General features: G+C 30.5%; 1 protein-coding gene and 1 long non-coding RNA gene across 5 annotated transcripts in view; one reads left to right on the forward strand and one right to left on the reverse strand.

Moving 5' to 3' along the window:
• The window catches only part of LOC130450822 (beta-galactoside alpha-2,6-sialyltransferase 1), a 22,280-nt gene extending 9,930 nt beyond the window's left edge, over window positions 1-12,350 (forward strand). For 2 of the 4 annotated variants that reach the window (XM_056789465.1, XM_056789464.1), the window contains exons 4-5: window positions 7,641-8,015; window positions 11,903-12,350. In XM_056789465.1, coding sequence (XP_056645443.1) covers window positions 7,641-8,015; window positions 11,903-12,147 — 620 coding nt within the window. In that variant the 3' untranslated portion in view covers window positions 12,148-12,350. Of the gene's footprint in view, window positions 1-7,640; window positions 8,016-8,136; window positions 8,266-11,902 lie in introns of those variants that run through there. The other 2 variants (XM_056789466.1, XM_056789467.1) reach the window with 2 other exon arrangements.
• Window positions 12,351-12,474: 124 nt separating this feature from the next.
• LOC130450825 (uncharacterized) lies at window positions 12,475-20,504 on the reverse strand. Its single transcript, XR_008910627.1, has 3 exons — window positions 20,476-20,504; window positions 18,155-18,278; window positions 12,475-16,638 (listed from the first exon to the last, which is right to left on the reverse strand). It is a non-coding gene; the product is annotated as an uncharacterized LOC130450825 (long non-coding RNA).
• Window positions 20,505-23,906: the final 3,402 nt, after the last annotated feature.

A 23,906-nucleotide genomic window follows, 5' to 3' on the forward strand; every position in this document is an offset into this window, starting at 1 on the left:
GTTTTTTCTGATAATGAGTTTATTTTTATTATGGTCGCATTGCATATTATACGAGTACAATGATTTACTACAAATTCCAAATCCATTCAATCTTATAAACTTATCAAAAGTACTTGAATCATACCTAAATTTAAACTTAGACACCACCTTTATAGTAAAGACAAACAGAATAGAATAAAACCTTTTTGAAAATATTTCAAACTTATACATAAACACAACTAACTGAATACAAAGGACTGAACTTTAATATTTCACAAAAATTGAAATAGTATTTTTTGTTATTTTTTTATGTTTATGCATTAAGCACATAATAATAAGGTCAATGTCAATAAGGCAAAAATTTCACCTGTTCAAATGTATATAGACTGTTTTTTTATCACATATTATAATATGGTTATAATACTATATTGTATGCCATAACAGATTGACAAAATAGTAACAATTAGTGAGAAAATTATAATTTCCTCCATTCTCAAGTTATACATGAAAAGTATGCTTTTGTTTTATCCAACATAGAATGTTTGAATGAAATAATATCAAATACTAGTTTTATTTGAATACAAATTTACTATAGACATGTACCAACAAATCTTCGATACGACGTTTCGTGCCTTCACGAGGCAAACATATAGGTTTTTAATGAGAATATTATTCTTAAATACGTTTCTGTCGTAGATACTCGTTTTGATTTTGTCAAAAAATGTACTGAGACTTTACTTTAAACATTACCTGGTGTTTTCGATATAAAAAACAACTTTTTTAACCAATGTAATGTCCCTCCATAATATAACCACCATTTTTGTCCATTGTTCATTTTTGTTCTTCTATCTATTAAGGGTAAGAATATAGTAATGCCATATACCATCTTATGATTGTTGAATACTTTCAATAAAAACAAATTTGAGTTTCAATTTTATTATATATATTGCAAAAAACACATTTAACAAGAGATAATTTTATTTGTTAGTAAGTACCCGCTTTTATGACCATACTTACTTGGTTTAGACAATTAGACCTTTAGCATGCTTATATTATACCATTAAACAAACAGATGGTTTTGTAAGCATTTATGGTCTAATTGTGAAATATAATTTCAGAAAGTTGAAGGTAGCAACAATTTTACCTATCCATAACTTCCTACAGTGATAATAGAAACAGCCTATTTAAAACTAGAACAAATTCAGTATTTTTAAAAAATGTTAGGTATAAAAAATCCTGGAGAAGAGCAATTTATATTTTCAACTGTAGTAGTTGGTGTCTTTTTTGTAACGTTATAACTATATTAAATATGACTCCTTGGATATATTTTTTAATGGTATATATTTTTTGTATTGCACTTTAATAGGTTCTAATTTCAAAAATATATGACTCATGCTTGATTTACCTATAACAGATTTGTGAATAAAATCATTTTGTTAAATTAGTACCAGTAGTAATATAAATATATTTAACTCAACAATGAGCTTAGTTTTAACATTTCTACATTATTTTGTGGTCAATCCAAAAAGTATAAATAGATAATACGATAAATAATATTTTCGATTATTATAACTTTTGGCTCATCAAACCAAGACCGGTCCTGGATTAGTTGGTACACTTATCGGTAAGGATGAGGCCATTGTGTAAATATCTTTACACCATATCTACATATATCTTTAATAGTTGATAGGAGAAATTTTTTTTCTTTATTACAAAGAGTTTTTTTTATTTATTGGTCTTATCCAAATTTTCGCATTGATCCTTAACTTTCAATACAAAGCCAATGAATATAATATTTATATTAAAATCAGATTATTTAAATATCTTTGGTACGTATATACTTATTTGTATATTTTTTATTTCTGTTTTTGTTACAATTATTTTGAATGGTCTTTTTTGTTTGATTTTAAAAACCATTATTAAAGATAAGTATGAGAGTGTTTTTACCGTTGTTTTGAGCATACCAAGAAATTTCAATGATGTGTAGTTGTTTTTGAGAATGATACACAGGTGTGGAATTATCTTAACACAATTCGGGAAAATTCTGTCATTCCGACGATGATATAGGATACAATTAGGGAAATTCCAAATAAGGGTACTACTAGTCGTTATTCAATTTATGCCCGTTATTGAAATGGAAAAATTCAAAGTTTTTGAACATAAAAAAATACTACTTCACCATAACCATTACAATAAATATGTATGTTAACTTGATGTTCCTTATTTCAGATAATGCTGTTTTGGCAAACCTAAGCCAGAAATCACTAAGAAATAAGATGATCTGCAGCAAACATTTCAGTGAAAATATTAGTCAATTTAAAAGATTGCCTACTACTGCTGTACCATTCCGCTACAAAAATGATGAAGGTTCAGAAAGTGAATCGGATAGGGAAAATTTGGATGAACAAATAATCCAATTGAATGTTTCCTCACATCCACAAACATATTCAAATAGTGATTTTATTGCCCCGATTAATTTCAGAAATATTGAAACCATGAAGATGAAGAGTGGTTGAAAAAGTTACATAACCTTCTATCTTGTTCTATGGGAATTGGAGGTAGGCAGCAGTCATTGCAAGAAGAAAGGAACTAACCAATGCTAGGAAAAAAGTGAATAATCTGAATACTCAATTGAGATCTACAAAGAAAAAGGATTATGAAAACGCAACTCTCTGCGAACGTTTTGTATGGAGAAGGAACTCTCACGAATTTTACAAAATCTCTTGTGAATATGCAATTACGACATAAGATGAAATTCCCATGGTTATTATCTGAAAAGAAAACTGCCCTGTCATTATTTTATAAAGGACCTAAGACATACAGATATTTGCGACAAAAAGGGTTTATTTTACCAGCAATATCAACAGTGAAATCATGGGCTCCCAATTTCCGTTGTAAACCTGGATTTTTATGCACCTTACTTTGAAGGCGGATACGATGCTGCCTTACGAGAAGAAATGTATTCTGATGTTCGACGAAATATCTATTATGAGGAATCTTGAGTACAACATGAAAACAGATTTAATTGAGGGTTTCGAAGATCTGGGCGAGTTTGGAAGAAAGCCTTTCCTTGTCAGTGAAGCTCTAGTTCTCATGATCAGAGAAATCTATAGCAACTGGAAAATTCCTGGTGGGGTGTCATATGCTTCTTTATGGTGTATAATTACCATGGCATTGGAAAAACTAAAAAAGAATATTATGCTTTTTTTGATGCTCCCCATCTGTTGAAATGAGTTAGAAACAATTTTTTGAACAATAGTTTTATATTTAATGGGCAGTTCATATGTTTTTCGTACATTCGAAAAGTTTATGATCTTGATAAAAGGAGCAAAACAGGAAAAACCTTATTGAAACTGAATGATAAGCACATCAATCCGAATTCTTTCGAAAAAATGAAGGTTAAATTGGCTGTCCAATTGTTGAGTCGCAGTGTTTATTCTGCCATAACTATCTTTGGAAACTGGTGAACTTATTTCAAGTACAGCTAAAAACACGGTTAACTTTGTTCTAACCATGAACAATTTATTTGATGCCCTGAATAGTACACGTTTACATTCAACAAAACCCTGTAATCGCATTGCAACAATTTGCAAGTGATCAAAAAAATGAAGGTTTCAATTATTTATTCACGGGCAGACTCATTCAAGATCCACTTGAAAATCAATTTTCTGTTTATCGTCAAAGAGGAGGATATAACAGAAACCCAACAGTAAAAGCATTTTGAACTGCATTTAAAATAAATATTGTCGCCAATTTAATGAGGCCACCTAGGAGGCCATTAAATGTTGAAGAAGAATCATCATCCGAACAAACGAATTCATCCACTAATTCAATTTCTTCCTAGGTACATTCAAATGATATTGCAGCGTTGGAAAATTGTTCTGTAGTATATTTTGGGGGTTATTTAATTAAAAAATGTTTAAATCGCTTCAATTGCAAAAACTGTGAAGTCAGTTTAGAAGCTTCTGATGACATAAACAGTGGACATGAGCTTCTTATATTCTATAAGAATTATAATTTAAATGATAAGTGTGCATTGAAAACTCCAACAACATTATTGAAAAATTTCACCATTATAGTACTTAATAGCTAGACAAAAATATAGGCAAAATTTTAGATAATAAAATAATATTAAATTTGAAAAAGAAAATTGTTGGGAAAATAGAAAAAATTCTTCCCGAGTGGTATGCAACAAACTCAGATTTTCAAATATTGTAAAACTTTTTCAGTTCATTAAAAACTAGACAAACTAAAAAAAAATATAATAATAATTCAGCATAACTGAACAACCAATATATTTTGTATGTTTCTTATGGTATATTCTTTCTGTTTTTTTTTGGTAAATCAATACACAACCTTTTTTATTATGTCAACGTTTCGGTAACGATGATCCAGCTACCGTTATGAAGAATAATGTTTTATAAAATTGTTGGCCCCTAGCTGACATTAATGAAAAAATTCGAAAACTAGAATATCAATAATATTATATATTATTATATATAATAAGATGGTTTAAGACTAATGCAAAAAATTGTCGTACATTTTTCAAGGTCCATTCACATTAGATTATATTTTCGATAAAAGGTGAATATTGAAATATTTGTGTGGATTGTGGTTTAATTTCCAATATTCAACAACAAAAAGAATAATGAATAACCAATAATAATCAATGTTTTTATTTATAGTAGGTGTTTCAATAGTAAATGTGATTACTTGACCCAAGAATATCTAGAGGTCATTGCGAGTAGATTCTACATGTACTACATTTTTGGGGTTTTACAGTCTTCTTAACGGAGATTCAGGTTGTTTAGTGGATTTTGTCCATTTCTTTCTGTGGTCAAAATTAAGAGCTACTTTGTATATGTTTTCTTGATAACACATAGTCCAAATGGATCGGGTACTGGTTATAAAAAAAATAATGTCCAGAAAACAAAAATATTAGAATGTGAATAATGTTCCGAAGTAACACTATCATATTTTTTAACAAACATTTTGAGAATTTTCAAAAGTTTTAAAATTACAATAAATTTACTCAATTTGTTGGCCATTTTCCACTAACAATGTTGTAGCTGTAAAATGCACAAGGAATATATACAGGACCGTACTACTTGTACTTTCTGATAATTTTTTCAAACCCTCAGTCTATAATTATTATAATTTTATATCAACAATTTCATAAAAAGTGTAGTTATTATTGTTACTTAATTAAATATTTCTTTTCGATATTTTCTAATAAATTCATTTACTAAAACTTTGAGTGTTTTATTTAGTTATGTAATATGAAGAATGCAATTACCTCAGAGCAAAAATCCGTGATTCCTGACGTTTATGCCAAAATCTAACTTTTTTTTAATTTATATTCATTTATTTCAATTTATTCAGAATGTACTTCATAACTTCACATTGAAAATACAAAATTTTAACTCATCCTACTTTATTTATATTGAAATCCGTTTGTTTACAATTTAACTGAAAGTCCAAGCATTAGGTAATGCCATAAGATGTTTATTGCCCAACCGACCTCTGACCTGTTAGAACCTTCGGCAACAAATAAGCAACAAATAGATTTAGTAAGTTTCGAATATCGACGACGGCAATTCTTCAAGAAAGGACATATTGAACAATTGAAGAATTCTACAATGTCATTAATTGAATTATTACTACGATATTTAGTATAGTTAGAACTTTTTATTAGTTAGTTTTATTATTTTTTTATTATTAGTTTTATAAGTTATTGTTTTTGATTTTATCAAATATATTAATACAGTACGAAAGCTGAACAAAATCAAAAATATTTTCCAGGAAGAAAGGGGAAAATGGATAAATCACATAAATTAACTGAAAGTTGACTTATTTTTTCGCCTCTTTAAAATATCATTAAAATATGAATGTTTCAAAAATACATTCATTTCCGAGGTTCTGAAATCGCAAATTCATGTTATTTCAGTCACCAAAGGAAAGTATATATATTTTATATACCTTTGTGCAAGGATCCTTATTTCTATCCCAAATTTAAGTGATTAACAGATTAATGAAAAATTATTTGTTTCATTTGCTAGTGCTACACGAACTCATTACAAAAATCTTTTTTTTATACATTGAAATTGGTGACAAATAATTAGTTTATTTTCGGTTCGAGATGAATACATGCTATAACATTATTAGAAACATGATATTTCAAAATACGCCCTATCTATCTATTTTGTGAAGATTCAAAATCGAATAGGTAATTTGTGTCACTTTTGTAATAAAAAGGAAAATCGGCAACAATGAACTGTTGGTTCGAATTTCGAAGATACAGAAAACTTCACATTTAGTTGGGATTTTTCCAAAAAAATTTAGTTGTTGGAAATAGTGATGTTTATTTCATATGGCACTAAGCTACGGCTCATTTTTGTGAAGAACGAGCGTAAAAGTAACTAGATGGCGTGCAAAATTGCCTCAAATGGTTTTAACATTGTCACTGTTCTATTATCCTATTCTTTATACAATGGTCGACATGTTACAATACATGAAACTTCATCTGAGGAAATTCCAAGAAAGCAATAATGTCAAGGCCACAGTGTTTTGGGATTCCACATTCAAAGATGTTTGTGAAAAAGGGAAAACGATAACTGATGATTTGCTGACACATTTTAATACCCAATTTAATGCAAAACGAATGCATTTGTTAAAGAAAATAGTTTTGTTTATAGAGGATATTTATCGTGAACAATTATATACTTGTTATATAAAAAAATTCATTACTCTTGTATCACAGTATTTGTAGTTCATGTTGACAAAAGTACATATATGTAATTGAAAAATCACTCATCCGTCAAATTTTCTCCCTAATCATATTGAATTGAAAATGTATTATATATTAGGAATGTACACCAAACATTCATCTATTAATTGAAATAGTGCTATATACTTTATGGGTTTTTGCTACGAAGAATCACGAATTTCTATTACTAGGATTAACGCTTTCTATCAAAAGACAAAATTATGGCAATGTTTCAGCACATATTACTTACTTATCTACTTATCGATCATCAACCTCTTCTACCAGAAGTGTAGAAGTAATATTTTTCTCCGTTTGTTTCCTGTTTAGCCCGTCTCCAGTTTAGTCTTCTTTTTTCAGGACTTTTGCTATTTCCGTATTCCATTTACTTCTGGGCCTGCATATTCCTTTTTTTGTTTGTTTCGGTTTCCATACCATCTTAACTGTTCTGCCCCCTTTCAATCTCATTATGTGGCAAATCATTTTAACTGTTATTGTTCGATTTCTTGCACTGCTCTCACTACGCCTTATTGTGTTCTTACTTATTTTATCTAGTCCTTCCCCCCTGCTATTTGCAAACATTGCGTTTTGGTTGAGCATAAAGCTATGTAAGCAATTTCTTTAATTAAAAAACTAGTAAATGCAATTGAATAATATTTCGAGATACCAAATGTAAAAGCTTATACTCAATATATTGACATCCTATACTGATCTTAAACTGTCGATTAGCCCGAAATTTATTAATAGAAAGATTAACCAAAATTATATCAAAAATGAGATACTTTTTTAGTAGCATCTCACTTAAGAAAACTCGTACCATAATAATTATTTTTATACAAAATAATTGCTGACATTATGTTATGGAGTTAAACTACATTTACATATTTTGTAATTTTAGATTCTCATGATTTGGTTTTAAGATTTAACAATGCACCAACCGAAGGCTTCGAAGAGGACGTAGGGGCGAAAACAACAATTCGCCTTCTTAACTCTCAGGTTGTAACAAAATCTCAATTTAATTTTTTAAATTGGAAACTCTTCAAAAATGTGACTTTAGTAGCATGGGATCCCTCTAATTATTCATCTACCATCGAAGAATGGTTGGAGAAACCAGAATTTAACCTTTTCCCAAATTATATAGCATTTAGAAAAAATGATCTCAAATCAAGAGCGTTCATTTTAAATCCTCAGAGCGTTTGGGATATTTGGGATTTTCTCCAGGATAATTCTCCGAGTATGTTAAGAAGGAATCCCCCATCCTCAGGATTTCTTGGTAAGAATATATGTATTTGTAGTAATTGGACTGATCTCTTTGCGCGGCTGAGACACTTACTATAAAAAATTTACCAAGATTTATTTTTTTTAATAAAGTATCCATTGAAATTACCTCGTAGATTTCTAATGCGTTTGTACAACCTTTGACAACAATAGGTAATTGCTGGGTGCCAAATCTGGAGTATATGATGGGTGTTCAACTAATTTGACGCCTACCTGAGCTATCCTGTTAACAATTCAGTTCGTTAGTAAGTATATTATGTAGAACGAGGTATCAGAGAACTAACATTTTCAATTATTTTTCTCAAAGCAACACGAGATGGAATGGAATTTTTAACATATGTGTGGTAGGAGTAAGGGATGCTCCACCTGCATTTTCGGGTGTACACAACTCTCTACCACATGTAAACGGTTGTATAACAAAACCACCTTTTCACTATATCAAACGATACTAAAGATGTATCAACCAAATCGTAGCGAATTTGTGCTGGGGAAAACAAAACGCAAATATCTAATCACCACGCGTCCCTTATTACGATCAATGTGACTCTTTAGAGTTCGGGCTTCTATTCTAAGAACATTTCTATAGGTTCGTCAGTTTATCCGTTTCTACTGGGAGTTTATAAATATGAGGATGTATTAATATATAGTTAGCCTAGACAAAATAATGCATAAACAAAATATTGCGTTACCATAGCAACGAACAATAACTTATTAGAAGTGTCAGTGTCAAGTTTGACTGCAAAAAAATAAACCAGAGATACGCAATAAATTAAAAGAAAAAAGATGTCCACTGAAATTGTAAAAATCGAAAAATTGGAGTATCGAGCCATCATCAAGTACCTGTATTTAAGAGGGTTAAGAGACAAGCAGATTTACGAAGATATGCTTAATACCCTTGGTGATTAATGTCGAATCATACGAACGCGTTCATCATATAGTTCACGTCAATTTGGGCATGAGAAAAATGCTGCAAAATGGATCCCCAAATGTTTGAATGTTGACAAAAAGCGTGCAAGGGTAGAAACATCGCGTTGGATCTGTGCTCGATTTGAAAACGATGTAGACTTCTTAAACCGAATTGTTACTATAAATGAGATTGGGTACATTTCTACGATCCAGAAATAAAGCAACAATCGATGAAATGGCGACAATCTAATTCTACAAGACCTAAGAAGTTTCGTGTCCAAAAATCTGCTGGAAAAGTTCTTGCTTCAGTTTTTTGGGATTACTATGGAGTAATCATGATTGATTTTTTGGATAATGGTAAAACAATAACTGGAGATTACTATTCGACATTACTGACCACTCTACGGAAAAAAATTAAGGAGAAAAGATGCGGAAAGCTATCCAAAGGAGCAAGAAGAAACATTTTTTTTGAAAGGTCTAGAGACGTTACAGGTTTGCTGTGATAAATGTATCGAATTAAGAGGAGAATATGTTGAGTAATAAATATTTGAAATTGAAATTTTGTTTGCTTCTATAGTAGGCTAAGAATTTTTCAATATTACCTCGTAATATAGGTACTTGACAGCTAGAGGAACGAAACTCACAAATAAAAAATTTATAGGAAACTCCAGAACCCTTAGAACACACTTTATCCTTAGAACTCACAACAGAAATATACAACACGGTGGACAGTGGTCTTATTTAATAGTTTGATTTACATTGTGCTCATTGATCACAATTATCAAAAATACGATTTCCTTAAAAAATTGAGATTGAGAAATATTGGACTCACGTCATAGTTTGAAATCAAAACTCAACATACTTACATAATTACCAATTTGATGTCTCAAAAAATTTTTTTAATCATTATAAACTTTTAATTCTCATAAATGAAGAATATAGCAAGATTTTCTTCAATTCGTTAAAGTTTTCAACTCAGACAAGCTAGGATTGTATTCATCTGATTGGAGTGGTAGCATGAGATTTCACATTTATTACTACTAATTTTCTTGTAAAAATTTGAATGGGAGCAATGGCCGGGGCATGGAAATGAGTCCGTTTCCTCGTGGTAGTTGAATTCAACAAATGACTTTCTATGATCCTGTATTGTGCGTCACTAAAAACTCAATTTGACTTCGTTCCTCTATCTTTGAGGTACAGATATGGTGCCCATTGTGACGATAATATGTCAGAGATCATCTCACGTAATTATTTTTTTGAGTTCTCGGTAACTGAATGTATTAACAGTATTTCTTATTATTTTTTGACACCTTCTTGTTTTCATTATTTTTGTCAATACAAATTCATTTATCAACTAAAATGTAAAATAATATATTTGGTTGAATATTGGATATCCCGAAATATTCAACCAAATACATATTTTATTTCACTTTAAAGGGAAACGTTGAATTTTGTAATAATTATGAAGTTACTCTAATTTTCTGTTCAAAATTTTTCAGTATACGATATTACTTTTATCATATAATCAAATCTTTGACAAGAAGTAACAACTTGAATTCAATAAAACCACTGTATCTGACAACAAAATGGCCGAATGAATCAGCTTCATATTTTAGATTACAAAGGGTGCTCGGTGTTGTTGGCATGTTCTATTTTTGTTTGTCTGTCCACTAATTTAAGAGTGGTGACCTTTCAAAAAATTATTTAAATTATAAAACCAAGCATGTCTCCACCTGTTTCAAATTCAATAATACATTAATAGTAATCGTTAGGATAAAAAATCTCAAGAATGATTTCAGTTCTCTTCTGTTTTAAAATTAGTTTTTTAAATAATTTTTAAAAGAAAGATAAAAATTGACGTTTCGACTTATTTCAGTCTTTTTCAAAATATCAACAAAAAAATTATTCATTTATTCATATACATTCGCCAAGCCGAATTTTTCGATTCGGTAGGCGACTCAATTGGCGTTCCTGCACAAGGGATGTGATCTAGTTCATCCATATCTGAGTCAGTGTTGCCGAATGGCTCTTCTGTTGCCAGATATGTTGTGTCGTTCACTATATCAGCGTACTCCCATAGTTGACGTAGTTTTTTGTTGTGCTTCGTAATTTCCTCTCTAAAAGAGTTCAAAAAATAGTTGTATAATATAATTTTTATGTCAAAAAACTGGAAACATTTTATTGAAAAAGTCGCTAAATACAAAACATCATATCTAAAACAGCAAGTTCGCCTGTGTAAAATTTCCCTTGCGAATTTGGTATACTGGGGTATGGCATACCCCAAATTTCAGTGCTACGTGCTCGTTTCAAGGACGACCGCTCGGTTCGAAAGACACTGCAGGGGCAACTACGAGCTATTGTTGATAGGTATGTAGAGTGGCAGGAATCATAGATTACTTCAAACAGATCTTGTAAAGACAGAGACAGTAGCTTGGACATACCTGTGTACCAACGCAGGGTTAGACCCACTGGGTTTTCTGTTCATTCTGATTTTTTATTTGAAAAATTTGTAAATTTGATTTTTTTTTATTTTTAGGCAATGATTAAATATAATTTTCTAGAATTCGACAAATTTTTGAAGAATGATGGGTATATCAAGTATGTTGAGTTATGTTTTCAAAGTTATCGATACTTCAGGATATAACTTTCTATTTCATCAAATGCTTTTGACTCTTGTTCACTACTCTGAAATGAATATCTGGAAGCTCTAATTATAACGTATACCTATTTGAAAATTGTCATATCTTTTAATTTAATTAATCTACTTTATATAATGAAGAATCACCTGTTTTCACTGTCATGCCGAGCATAATATATCCTCAAGTAGTCTCCGACCTAAAAAAGCTTTACATTTCATAGTATTAAAAAATTAGGGATATACTTACTAATTATTATTTATTATAATTGTTATGATTGTATACATTTTAAGTTAGCAATTCCATGTTTTGCCTTAGTATCATAAATTTTTTTTTGTAGGAATTCGATTACTTCTACCCTTTTGTAGTTTTATAGATGTATTTGAATACGTACCTTCAACAAGAGTGAGCAGAAGGTGCCATTATTATGACCCAGAAGATAACCCGTCTTGTACATTTGGCGTATGGCATCCTTTAGCAGCAGAGAAGTTGCTAACTTATTATATAAATACTGTTGATGATAGAACGGTATTTCAAACGGGATATGTTCGAATTCCTGGCTTAAGAAGCGTTGATTGTGCTTGAAATATGCACAATTTTATTAAAAGTACAATTTCCATGTAAATTCACCTAATTAGTAGTTAAATTATTTTGTAGATATAAAACCGAACGAACTAATTACTGATAATACAAATTCAAATAAATACAAATACAATAGAGGATGATCATAAGCAATTTTCAGATTGTAACTACATGTTCAGAAAATAAAAATAATGTTTAAATAAAAATATTCGGATAATTGAACAACTATTTTCCGAGATAATGACTTTAAAATTGAGTACGACCTAGTTTCCATTAGGACAAATAAGAGTTTATGAGAGGATTTAAGTTAATTAGTAGATGGAGCCATTTGTGCAATATGAATTAGATGAAGTTATCTTCTTAGACGAAATTATCCCTCAAAATATTGGCCATGTTACCCATGGTAGAGGGAAGGAGTACCATCTCATATGGAAGTTTAAAAACTGTCCGCTTGTAGACGGTAAATTATAATTCAAAATTTGACCAGAATGGCGCTCCTGTCGGACGAGATATAATATGATCGTTCAGTTCGTCTTATTTGAATATGCAGTGTTAAAAAATGTTAAATTACTAGAGCTTTATTTAAAATTTACACTCATGCGATAGTAGCGCCTCCATAACGTCAAGAATTTGATGGACACTTTCTGTAGCACAGAGATGGTTCTCCTTACCTCTACCCGCCATAATTCACATTCTCCAGAGTTAACAGTTACTAAATCGCCGCATTGACGATCCAACTATGCCCCTTGAAGATATTGCCTCCCAAACCGTCACTTTTGAGGGATGTAAATGTTTTTGGTGTTTTAATGCAAAATCTGCAATTTTTTTGTTGACGTGTCCATTTAAGTAAAAGTGGAAATTGCAATTTCAAATTAATATTCGTGTCGTTTGCTTCAAATGTTTGAAGCCAATGACTTAATAAAATTTACGTTTGGATATTGATAAATATTGTATAATTGGTCATAGGAACGAACTAAATGGCGAGTAATGACATAAGAATCATTCTTTTTGTAAAATTGTTTCACACAGAACGCGCGTTGTTTTCTCGTGAAGTGATCCATTGTGACTACGTTTCCAAGAAGTCGGTTTCGCGGCTTCAGTTATAAAAGTGCAAAAATTCATGGCCCATCCTATATTACTATTTTACTGCATGTAACAAGGTTTTATCAATATCAGGGAAATTTTGTTTCAAAATTTCAAATTCAATGTTTTCTAACTAGATTTGTATAATAACGAGAAAGCTGTTGTATTTTGTCTATGATAGTACCAATAATCTTTTTTGGATTTTTTTATATTACAACGTGTCCATTCCACAACTGTAGATACTATGAATTTTTATAGTGTTATAGTTGGTTATAGTGTGAATCAAACATAAGCTGGTAATTAGGTACACGTCTTGTTTATTGATGGATGCTAACAAATAGTCAATATCTCGGAAGTTTTTATTCGAGTATGTTTAATATTTTTCAACATGTTGCAGATTTTTGCCAAAAAATTGATAATATGCGTTTATAGTGAAAGTATGTGGAAAGGTATCATGTGTTTTCCTTTCAAGGTTTAAGAGCAATATTACTTTTCAAATTAATGGTTTTCCGAAAATCCAGTTTTCATGAGTTTCCCATTCATAATTTTTTTCACAACCTATATCTTTCCCAAAATACTCTTATCAATAAACCCCTTTGTGCAAAATTTCACAAAAATAATTTTTTTTCAATTTTCCAACCAAACCGAAAATTTTTACAAAAGTTCATTTTTTGATAATCGCTAAAAAGCTGTTGAATTTTTTCTATAGTAATACCAACGTTGCTCTTGAATTTTCTGATATAATAACGTTTCCATTCCAAAACTGCGAATTTTTAGTGTTATTATTCAAATTGAAAGGTTCACGTTGAGTCTTCTACACAAAAATTTCAAAAATAATACTAATCAATATTGAAATAGAACAGCTAAATCGTTTAAGTGTTGACTTGTTACAGATTCCGGTACTCCATGTAAACAAATTTAAGTTAACATTACACTTTGAAGTTGTTTTACATTCTGTTGTTTCGATTAGAAATTGCGTTATTATATATTACAAAAACAAATCTTTCGAAATTGTTAATATATAATAATCACAATAAAATAAAATGAGTGACTAAACTTATTAACAATAGTTTTAAAGAAATATGGCATTATACGTTTTCAAGTGAAGAGCAATAATGAATGTGCCTAGATTAGTTGATGTTTTTGTGTAAATTTTCTTACCGAGTAGAATTTAAGAACTATGTTTTAAATTTAACGTTAATTACTTGCTCATATTATAGTCATCCAAATTCCATTGCTGTTTTATATGTATCTTGTTACACTTATTGCTTTTTAGCGGATAATACGTTAAATCTATAATAATCCTAAAAATTAAATACCAATATACGAGTGACGCTACATATTTTGAGACACAAGAAAGCTGCAAGTCGTTTTAGGAAAATGATTTTATTTATGTTGAAATTAATCACCACATACATCAATGCACTTTATAAACGAAGCTACTGAAACTTAAAAGCTTAAAGCCAGTCATCTGTCGGAGAACTTTTAAAAAAAATGCTGAATTGTTTCATCTACCTCATCCTCCGTCGTGAAACGTCGACAACGTAAATATTTCTTTAGGTTGAAGAATAAGCAGAAATAACACATGGCCAAATCGGGCGAATAAGGTGAAAATTCAATTACTGTTACATTATTTTGACGTAAAAATTCAACGGTCTGCTGCAACATTAAAACTTGATTATTGACGGACTCAAGAACTGCAGGTGAACATTTTGTGGTGTACTAGTTCGCTGTAACTGTACATTGATCTTTAAGCTCAATTGATTTCACTAATCCTCTAGTATGAAAGAGAATTGCGTGCAAACTTTCTTGACAGACCTTTTTCCCCATTGTTGATGTTGGTTAATCTCCGTGAATCCACATAAGGCTCTATTGGCAAGTAGAAATGTTATAAAATGGTATATATGTTTCATCAATAACCTATTAATCTTTGCCAGTATGCCTGTATTGCCAGCTTCTAGTTATAATATACAGAGTGGCTCTGGTAGATATGAGAATGTTCAAATGAAAAAGAAAAAATAATCAAATCGGTTATAATTTGAATATGAGGCTTTGAATGTAGTAGTGAGACATATAGGGACGCAAATGTAGTTGTCTGGCCTGGTTATGCGCATGTCTGACGCAGAAGCAGGTAGTGATTCCCATCGTCTTTTATAATGTCCCAGGTGCGATACTAGTCGAATGCCTCGACTATGCCACGGAAAAGCCATTAACAGTGAGACATTCCTTAGACTACGCTAACAAGATAAAACGGCTCAGGCTGCTAACGGAAGGAGTGATTCCGCGCGTACGCACGTCTCCACGGTCACACAAAGGGTAATGACCAAGTTCAAGTGGGATAAGGTTAAATACCGAACCTTAAACTTCGAATATCGCCTTGTAACTTCCATCTTTATTAAAAAATAACATGTGCGACAAACTGAGTGACACAGTACAAGAGTGGTTATTGTCACAGCCACAGGAGTTTTGGAATAAGGGCATCCTTCGACTCGTTAAACAGTAAGATGCTTATGTAATTACTTTTGAATAAAGACTTACATTATACCCACAGTGTCTTTTCGTACCTTCTCATATAAACACCCTTCGTATAAAGTATGGTTTTAATTGGCATGCTAAGCTTTCGAACACATTAATAAAAAATGTATCATAATACCGTTTCTTAAACGAATAAAAGTGAAATCACCGCAAAAACAAAAACTCTTGAGGTAAGCTAATAAGTATATGTCAAGTTGTGAACTGATTAAACTTTTTATAATAAACGTGAGCTTTTGCTCCTTATTTAGTGTTGTAGCTAGCGGAATAAAGAAGTCACAAAAAATGTAGATACTCATTAAATTAAAATTGTTAAAAGTGTTTTCGAAAAACATAATATTGAAATAATTCGAAACATTTGTTTTATTTATAAGGATACATAATAATATGGTGTAAGATACCCAATATATGGTAACAAAACATTTGAAACATTGAAAAATATATAGGGTGTGGTAGTGAAATAAAGATATTTCAATCTTCTATTGTAACTGAACATACAAGAAACATTTCTTTCCTCTATTTTCCAATACATAATCAGGTTCAATATTGAAAAAATCATTTTGCATTTATATAATGAAATAAAAAAATCAACGATGAAGGAAAAATACATTTTTTGTGGATTTGACATTTACCAAACAACTTTAAGGTCTTTGTGAAGCGAATTTCCCTGCTAAAATTGTGATGTTTAAGAATTGAAAAAAAAATAGAATTAGTAATATATTTTATATTTATTGTATGTATGCTTAAAACTTTATTGTACATTTTGATTACGGAAGTAGATATCTTCATTGAAATAAATACTTTCTTTTAAATACTTTTTCTTTACCTTCAGTTCGTTGTAATACCCATTAACATTGTACAGACAGTAAAGTACAAAACCTAAAAAAATGTGTTATAATAAGCATGAAATAAAAATGGTTTAAATTGAAACAATGTTAATATAATTTTTTATGTATTGCTTTTTTATATCAAGATATATTATTCACTAGATTGATGATGGATGTTTGATATTAAATTGCTTCATTTGGGCGTGTTAAATGTGGTGCTAGACTATTACAGACTACCAAAAATTGTTCGCACAACGTGCATAGTCTCCAAAACGCCTGTTTTGCAGGGTAGCACTGGAACTATTTTCGGAATAACATGCCTGATTTCAAAGGAATGTTGGATTATGTTAGCACAATTTTTAGACAACCCTCGTTATAGATATTTCAATCATTTTTTGACATAATATGATTTATGTACAATTAGATTTCATTTGGTATGAGAAAAATGAGACAACTAGAGATTTCTTAATTTGGAAAATGAGTAGTTTCCTTTAAACCATTTAAACGTGATGACTTTCTGAAATACGAATTTAAGTTTTGTTTGTTTTTAAAAGTAAATTGCGTAGTGGCAAAAAGCAGGTTTGCACGTTATACAATTACGTCGCTTCTTCGCTACTGTTGCATCTAGGGTAGGCTCCAATTCTTCAGATACCTCTGAATGATGCAGTGCTGCTGACATTCATCGCAGATGAATGCAGTGCCTGCTGAACACAGCTGTGAGAGAATGGTATAAGAGCATTTGCCAAACATTATGAATGAAGTGAAGGACGCAAGATTGGTCGAGCGAGCTAATCAAGGTTTACGATTAGTGAACTTTCCACAGAATTTCCAGAAATCACCCGGTCTTTCCTCTGTAAAATTGTATCCTTCGAGCTAGTAAATCATGAATTGTGGGTCCGTTGGCTCCCAAATGTTGAGCAAGACTGTAAATTGAAGCGAATTCCGCCACCTCTAACGTTTCTCACAATGTATAACAATGATGAGAACAGTTTATTAAAAACTTCGATTACTGGAAAATTGGTTCCTGTGCGGCAATACAGAGATCAAAACAATGGATGCACACACTAAAAATTTGCTTAAAAGGAAAACCATGAGTATCGTGTATGAGAATGAAAAATAGTGCTTTTTGTTCCCTGTCATAGCGATACAATACAAACAAAGAGGCATGATCCATGGCAATGAGCGACTGCATAGTTCCAGTTTGGCTCAAGAACTTTTACAACCACCCACCTTAGAGTCCTGGTCTAGTATCCTATCACCAGTATTTCTTTTGCTAGGTAAGGACATTACTAGACCTGTAGTTGTACAAATCTATTGGTAATTAAAATCATCTTGCTATTTTAAAACGTATCTTATTGATGGCCTATTCACACAAATTTTTCTTAGGTTTAACTCGAGAAAAAAAAACAATTCTCGTGTTTCAACCCATACAAAAATGACGGTCGAACACAACTGAAGAAATATTATTTATTGGTATTAAACTCTAGTAATATAAGAATTAATATTGCCATGTGTCGAATTCTTGGCGAAATATTGAAGAATATATTGTTGGGATATAATAGACTTACATGATGAAACACATATTGCGCAGAAGATCTTTCCAACAGGTATAAAGATAAATGTATGGGTAAGGAAAGCTACAACTGTAGACAGATGAATCACTTCATATAACAGAACAACTAAAGGTTCTTCCTAAAATAAAAAATATATTTATTAATTCCTCTAATAAAGGAAACCAACAAGAATTGCGCATTAAATCTACATTACATTATCAAATATATGTACAAAAAAACAAATATTTGACGTCACATCAATATTAAATTCTTCCTATTCGTTGTCGTTCATTGCGACCATAATCGAAAGATAATAGTGGTCCTAATAGATACAAACTATAGATATTTTTCAGATAATTCAAAAAATGTACAAGTGTTATATTTTCATAAAATAATAATGTTGAGTACATTTTAATAAACATTTTCATCGTTATTATTCAATAACCAGTTTTATGAATGAAGATTATTCTGAAAGATTATTGAAAAATAATCTAATATCATGCCAAATTCTTGTTTATACATGATGGCGGTCCAGCTCATTAAACGAAAGTATTGAAACTTCACGACTATAGTTCAGACTAGAACAAGTAAGTTTTTTAGTTCCTTGTTTTTGTTTTCTAATATTTATACACATAAATCTATATATTTATATAACTATACTAAAAATTTATTGAATAAGTTGAATACTAATGTTGTATTTTGCCTTAATATCTTTAATTTTATATTAATTTTTTAGGTTGTTTCTTGTGGAGGTATGTTCTGAAAGAGCCAGAGTGTAATATATGGAAAAATCCAGCTTTCAAAGCTGATTTTTTCTTAATAATTTCAAAAAATTTGAGCTTTAATAGTAGTAGAAACTGTTATGATTTGGTCGAGAATGGGCAGTCGGTTGGTAAAACTGTCCTTGTTGTTAACGTATAAAGTAAAGAGTTTACTTAGCTAAATAGTTTAGGAAATAAGGTCTTCTGACGGGTCATCATACAAACATAACCGTAATATAGGTAAAAAACTACTATTACTAATAAATTAGAGGATATACTCGCAGATTATTTAGAATCTACATTTAAATTGTGCTATGAACTCACAAGAAAGCAAATCAAAGAAGTGGCATTTGATATGCAAAAAAATGGCATTTAATAAGCCAAAACAAATTCTATCAAGCTATCTATCGTCCAAATAAATGGGAGGACTCTTAAAGTGCTAGTAATGATCGAATGGAAGGTTTTATAAGTCGTTACAAAGAAATCAGTCGAAACCCCTAGAAGGAGTTCACTATAAAGAGCAACCATGAAAAGCAGAAAAAAAATGTGAAGAAAATGATAGAAAAAAATCAAGTAACATCAAATTCGGATGATAACACAACTTTTTCGCAAATAATTAAGGTAACATTAATTAAGGATGAAAATCAAAACATATAAGAACATGATAATTGTAAAATTTGTGAATTATTCATATAACAGCAATCATTTATGGTATCAATGCAAAGTGTATAGCGGTTGGTCACATCTGTGGCGGGAAAAGAAAACTGCATTATTTTTGCCAAAAATGCTTTTAAATTCTTCCTATTACTTATTTTCATTTCCAATTTTTCTGTTTTATCTTTTTATTAATATTATTCTATTATTAATTAAACGTCTAATTGTATAAGTTTCTTAGATTTCAGTGATTATTTTATCCAGAGAATATGCAAAATAATTTGAGTCATTTTCGAAATTAGCCAAAAATGAATCTAATAGTGCCATAATGATAATTTTACTATAATATACAATTTTCATTAGAGTATATAAGAGTCCAACAAGACAAGTTCAAGACAATTCAAATGACCGACAAAATTTATTACAATTAATAATTTGTTAAAATATATACCCAGTATTTGACAAATTTCATTATAACTCTAATTGAAGCATAGCATTGGTTGATTTTAATAACGCAAATTATAACTCGGTTAATTAATGGCACTGTGGGAAACGTTGTGCAGAGCCGTTAGTCGCGGCATGGGAAAATTGTTTGATTCTATTGATTGGGAGAAATGGGAGTATTGGTTTTGGGAACCTTTCCTACGTATAGGGAAGTGTATTGAAAGTGGTGCAAATTATTTCGTTTAACAATGAATACTTTTTTCATACGACAAGTTTTGTGCCGAGACCGGGTATATCTTTCATCGAAATTTCGTTGGCGCAATTCAAATGTGAATAATGTCAAATTGTAGTGATGTAATTAAGACCGTTATATTCGAATTTTACTGTTTAAAATCAATGGCAAACCAAATTTTTGTCGCAAGTTGAAAATTGGCGTTTTCAATAAGAATAAGTATGTACTTAAATTATAAATCTTACCCAAATAATTCCAGAAATGAGACACAAACTGGTGATTAAATGAAATATAGAAAATGTCAGATAGTCTTCGCATAACCGTTGAAGCGCCAGACAATTTTTATAATACATTCTTCCGATGAAAACAGTAATCCCTAAAGTTGCGGTGATCTATGAGAAACATTACAAATAAGGAAAGTAAATATGTGATAATTTATAGGGCATTCCATACATTTGATAATTATAACTTTATAATTTTCAAGAAAAGTCAATAGCTGGGAGAAGTTTTGTATGTTATACGAAGAAGCAGTTCTTCAGACACACAACCAAAAAATATATCTTTGCCAAACGCAATTAGTTAGCTTTAGAAATTAAATAAATTCGTACTTGCTAAGTAATTAGAAACTCAAACGGTCACAAATGAGTTACTGATTCACGGGCTATTGAGACCTGTAGAATTCCAGTGTGAGCTTTAAGTTGAATCTTCTTGAAATAGAAACTTTGTTTCATTTCTACAAATAGACTCAGTTAATGTTACCATCCGCGGATACAAACTATAGTGTTGCAAAGGCTTTGGTGTTAAGTGATATCCTCACTTCAATTTTTAATTTCAACCAACACTTTAAAATAAGTGAATAACAAAAAAATGTCATTTAATCTATTTAACTAAGGTAAAGCATTAGATATGAACTTTATAAAAAACTTCATCATTACTTACTAAGTTAAATGCCCCCATGAAAATAGCGGCTGTTTTGTGTTTGAAATAAAAACAGAACATGTAATTTCAGATGTTAAAATGTAGTTCGGAAAGAGAATATTAGACTGAAAGGTGTATTTAGCTTTTAAGAAGTTTGTTTATATTATATAAACATGCGCATTCCTTTCGAATTCTGTAATTCATGTAAATGTTCTATTTATTATAAAATTATTTTCTGATAGCGATTTAATAGGTGATGATATAAATTATGATGTGGTAAGTAGCATGGAAGTAGTTCCTAATTCCATGGTAAGTAATTATTTTTATTGACCATACTTACTAAAGCTAAAAGTATAATAGCTCAATTAGTCTTCCCGTGAGAGGTACACACACTCCAGGAATCGCTACATAATATATTTATGAAGCTTTGCAGTCAATGACTTTGTCAAACGGAATTTTCCTTTCCCCTTTAAAATTTTTTTGCGGAAATGGTATGGTACTCCATAGATTTATTCCAACCTGCTAATTAGAATCGTTCTTGGAAGGGTTTTAATGATATTTTATCGTTCGTACAACGGTAACTGCCTTGTTAGAACCTAACTTTCTCAAATTGTTATTCGCATGTTATTCTAAATTAGGAGCTGTCAATTAGGGAAGATGCCCTGGATTTACCTATATAAACCAAATGCAACCCAAATTATTTATACTGAAACCTTCCCAGATGTTTGCTTTTACAACGGACAATACAATCGGTTAACTATAAAACATTTCACTACAACGATACAAAAGTGTGGGTGCTGCAGACACTACAGAAAAAATAGTAGGATTGGCAATGTATTGATTGCCAACTTTCACACATTGAAGCCATAAATGCTCATAGGGTATAAAATATCCGAAGAATCTAACCCTATATAAGATAAAAAATATTTATTATTTCAGCTAGTAGAACATTGTTACATTGTTTCGTTTGAACGAATTTCTAGGAAGGTCTATTTGCTTATTTGTTTTGTTTATTTACTTTCTAGACTTTTTGAGAATTGCGTTTTGCATATATTAACGAGTTTTTTCAGCGCAGTTAGTTAGTTTATAATAAATAGTTACAGCGAACGGAACGAAATAGAAAAGTGACAGAAGAATTTTAAAAAGTTAGTTAAGAATTAGTGATAAGTGTAGTGTAGAATCTTTCAATAAATTAAGAATGTAAGAGACAGTGTTTATAAATTCACCCTACCGATAGTAATAGTGTAATGAATAAAATAATCATTACAATAATAATGAAAAACTTATTAAGTAACAAAGGTATCATTGTTACTATGTGGTGTAAATATATAGCAGGTGAATTATCAATTATTATTTGAGTTGGGCAAAATAATCGATTAATCGAAAAATAATCGATATATATTTTCAAAAATAATCGGTAAACGATTAATCAATCAATCAAAAATAATCGAAAAATATCGATTGATCGGAAAATATAAAAATATCGAATAATCGGAAAAATCGAATATTCGGAAATAATCGGTAAATCGAAAATAATCGATTAATCGGAAATACTCGATTAATCGAAAATAATCAATTTATCGAAGATTGATTCTTTTTCATAATTTTCACACTTTTGTACTTTTTTGTGGTCATGTAACCTGTAACTCAATATTCTGTTCTGTAGATATACTGGATCCAAAACTTGACATCGTCAACTTCTTTTTTTTTCTTTGCATAGACTTACCTATTAAGAATAAAAGAAATGAATAAAAAGAAATATTTCTATTGTTTAGTTTTATTTTGGTGGGAATCAAATGACAATGTTATTTTTCAACTTTATAGCTGCTATAATCAAGAAATATTTGTTTTGAGTTCTAGATCTCTTTGGCCCACATTGTATTAAATGGATCACAATTATTGATTATATTAATCAATTACATAAAATTAAGTTAGAGCACACTCCCTTTTAATTAATCGCTTTAACCAAATACAAATACCTACATATTGATAATTAGATATATAACATTTAAACTCATTTAGTTGGGGACCGGACTAATGCCGAACTCTGTATATTATAGTGCTGTCAAATCTTTTGAGGGCTGCTAGTTTAAAGTTTATTCTTGCAGTCGGTAATAAAAATAATGTGAATGAGGTGCAGATGCAGTATTTTTTGTCTGAATTATGCTTTTTTTAAGAATATGGAAGAAAATAGAGAAGAAGAGAAGAAGCTTACTTTGATATTACTTCAATAAATCTGGAACTGGAGACACCTCAGTTTGTAGAAAATGTAAAAAAAAACATTAAGTCATGTGGTAACACTACCAATTTAAGGAATCACTTGAAGGTGAAGCATCCACTTCTTTATGCTGAGATGCAAAATATTCAGCCAACAGATAAATCTGCGAGTACTGAAATAAGCGAAGATGAATCAAGGTAAATATTATTTCATAGTACAAACTACTCATCTTATTATTGTATTAATTGTAAAAGGATATAGTGGGTTTTTTGGAACGAAGTTCCTCATCGCTCGTTACGCTCTAGGCATTTACCGAATGCAAGCTAGGCCAAAAAAGTGTCGGACGACACCCGAAACCGACACTTTTGCAGTTAGTTGGACAATCCATTGGAAATTGGAAATAAATTATTTCTAACTGAGGTAAAATTAAAAAATAATTGTTGAGCTTAAAAACAAAGAATACTTACATTAAAAAGGAGATGCTTGAACCATCTATATAAGGAGAAGGCAAAATTGGGGCCAACAAATAATTCTGCGTAT

The sequence above is a fragment of the Diorhabda sublineata genome, chromosome X, assembly GCF_026230105.1.
Source record: "Diorhabda sublineata isolate icDioSubl1.1 chromosome X, icDioSubl1.1, whole genome shotgun sequence".
NCBI lineage: Eukaryota > Metazoa > Arthropoda > Insecta > Coleoptera > Chrysomelidae > Diorhabda > Diorhabda sublineata.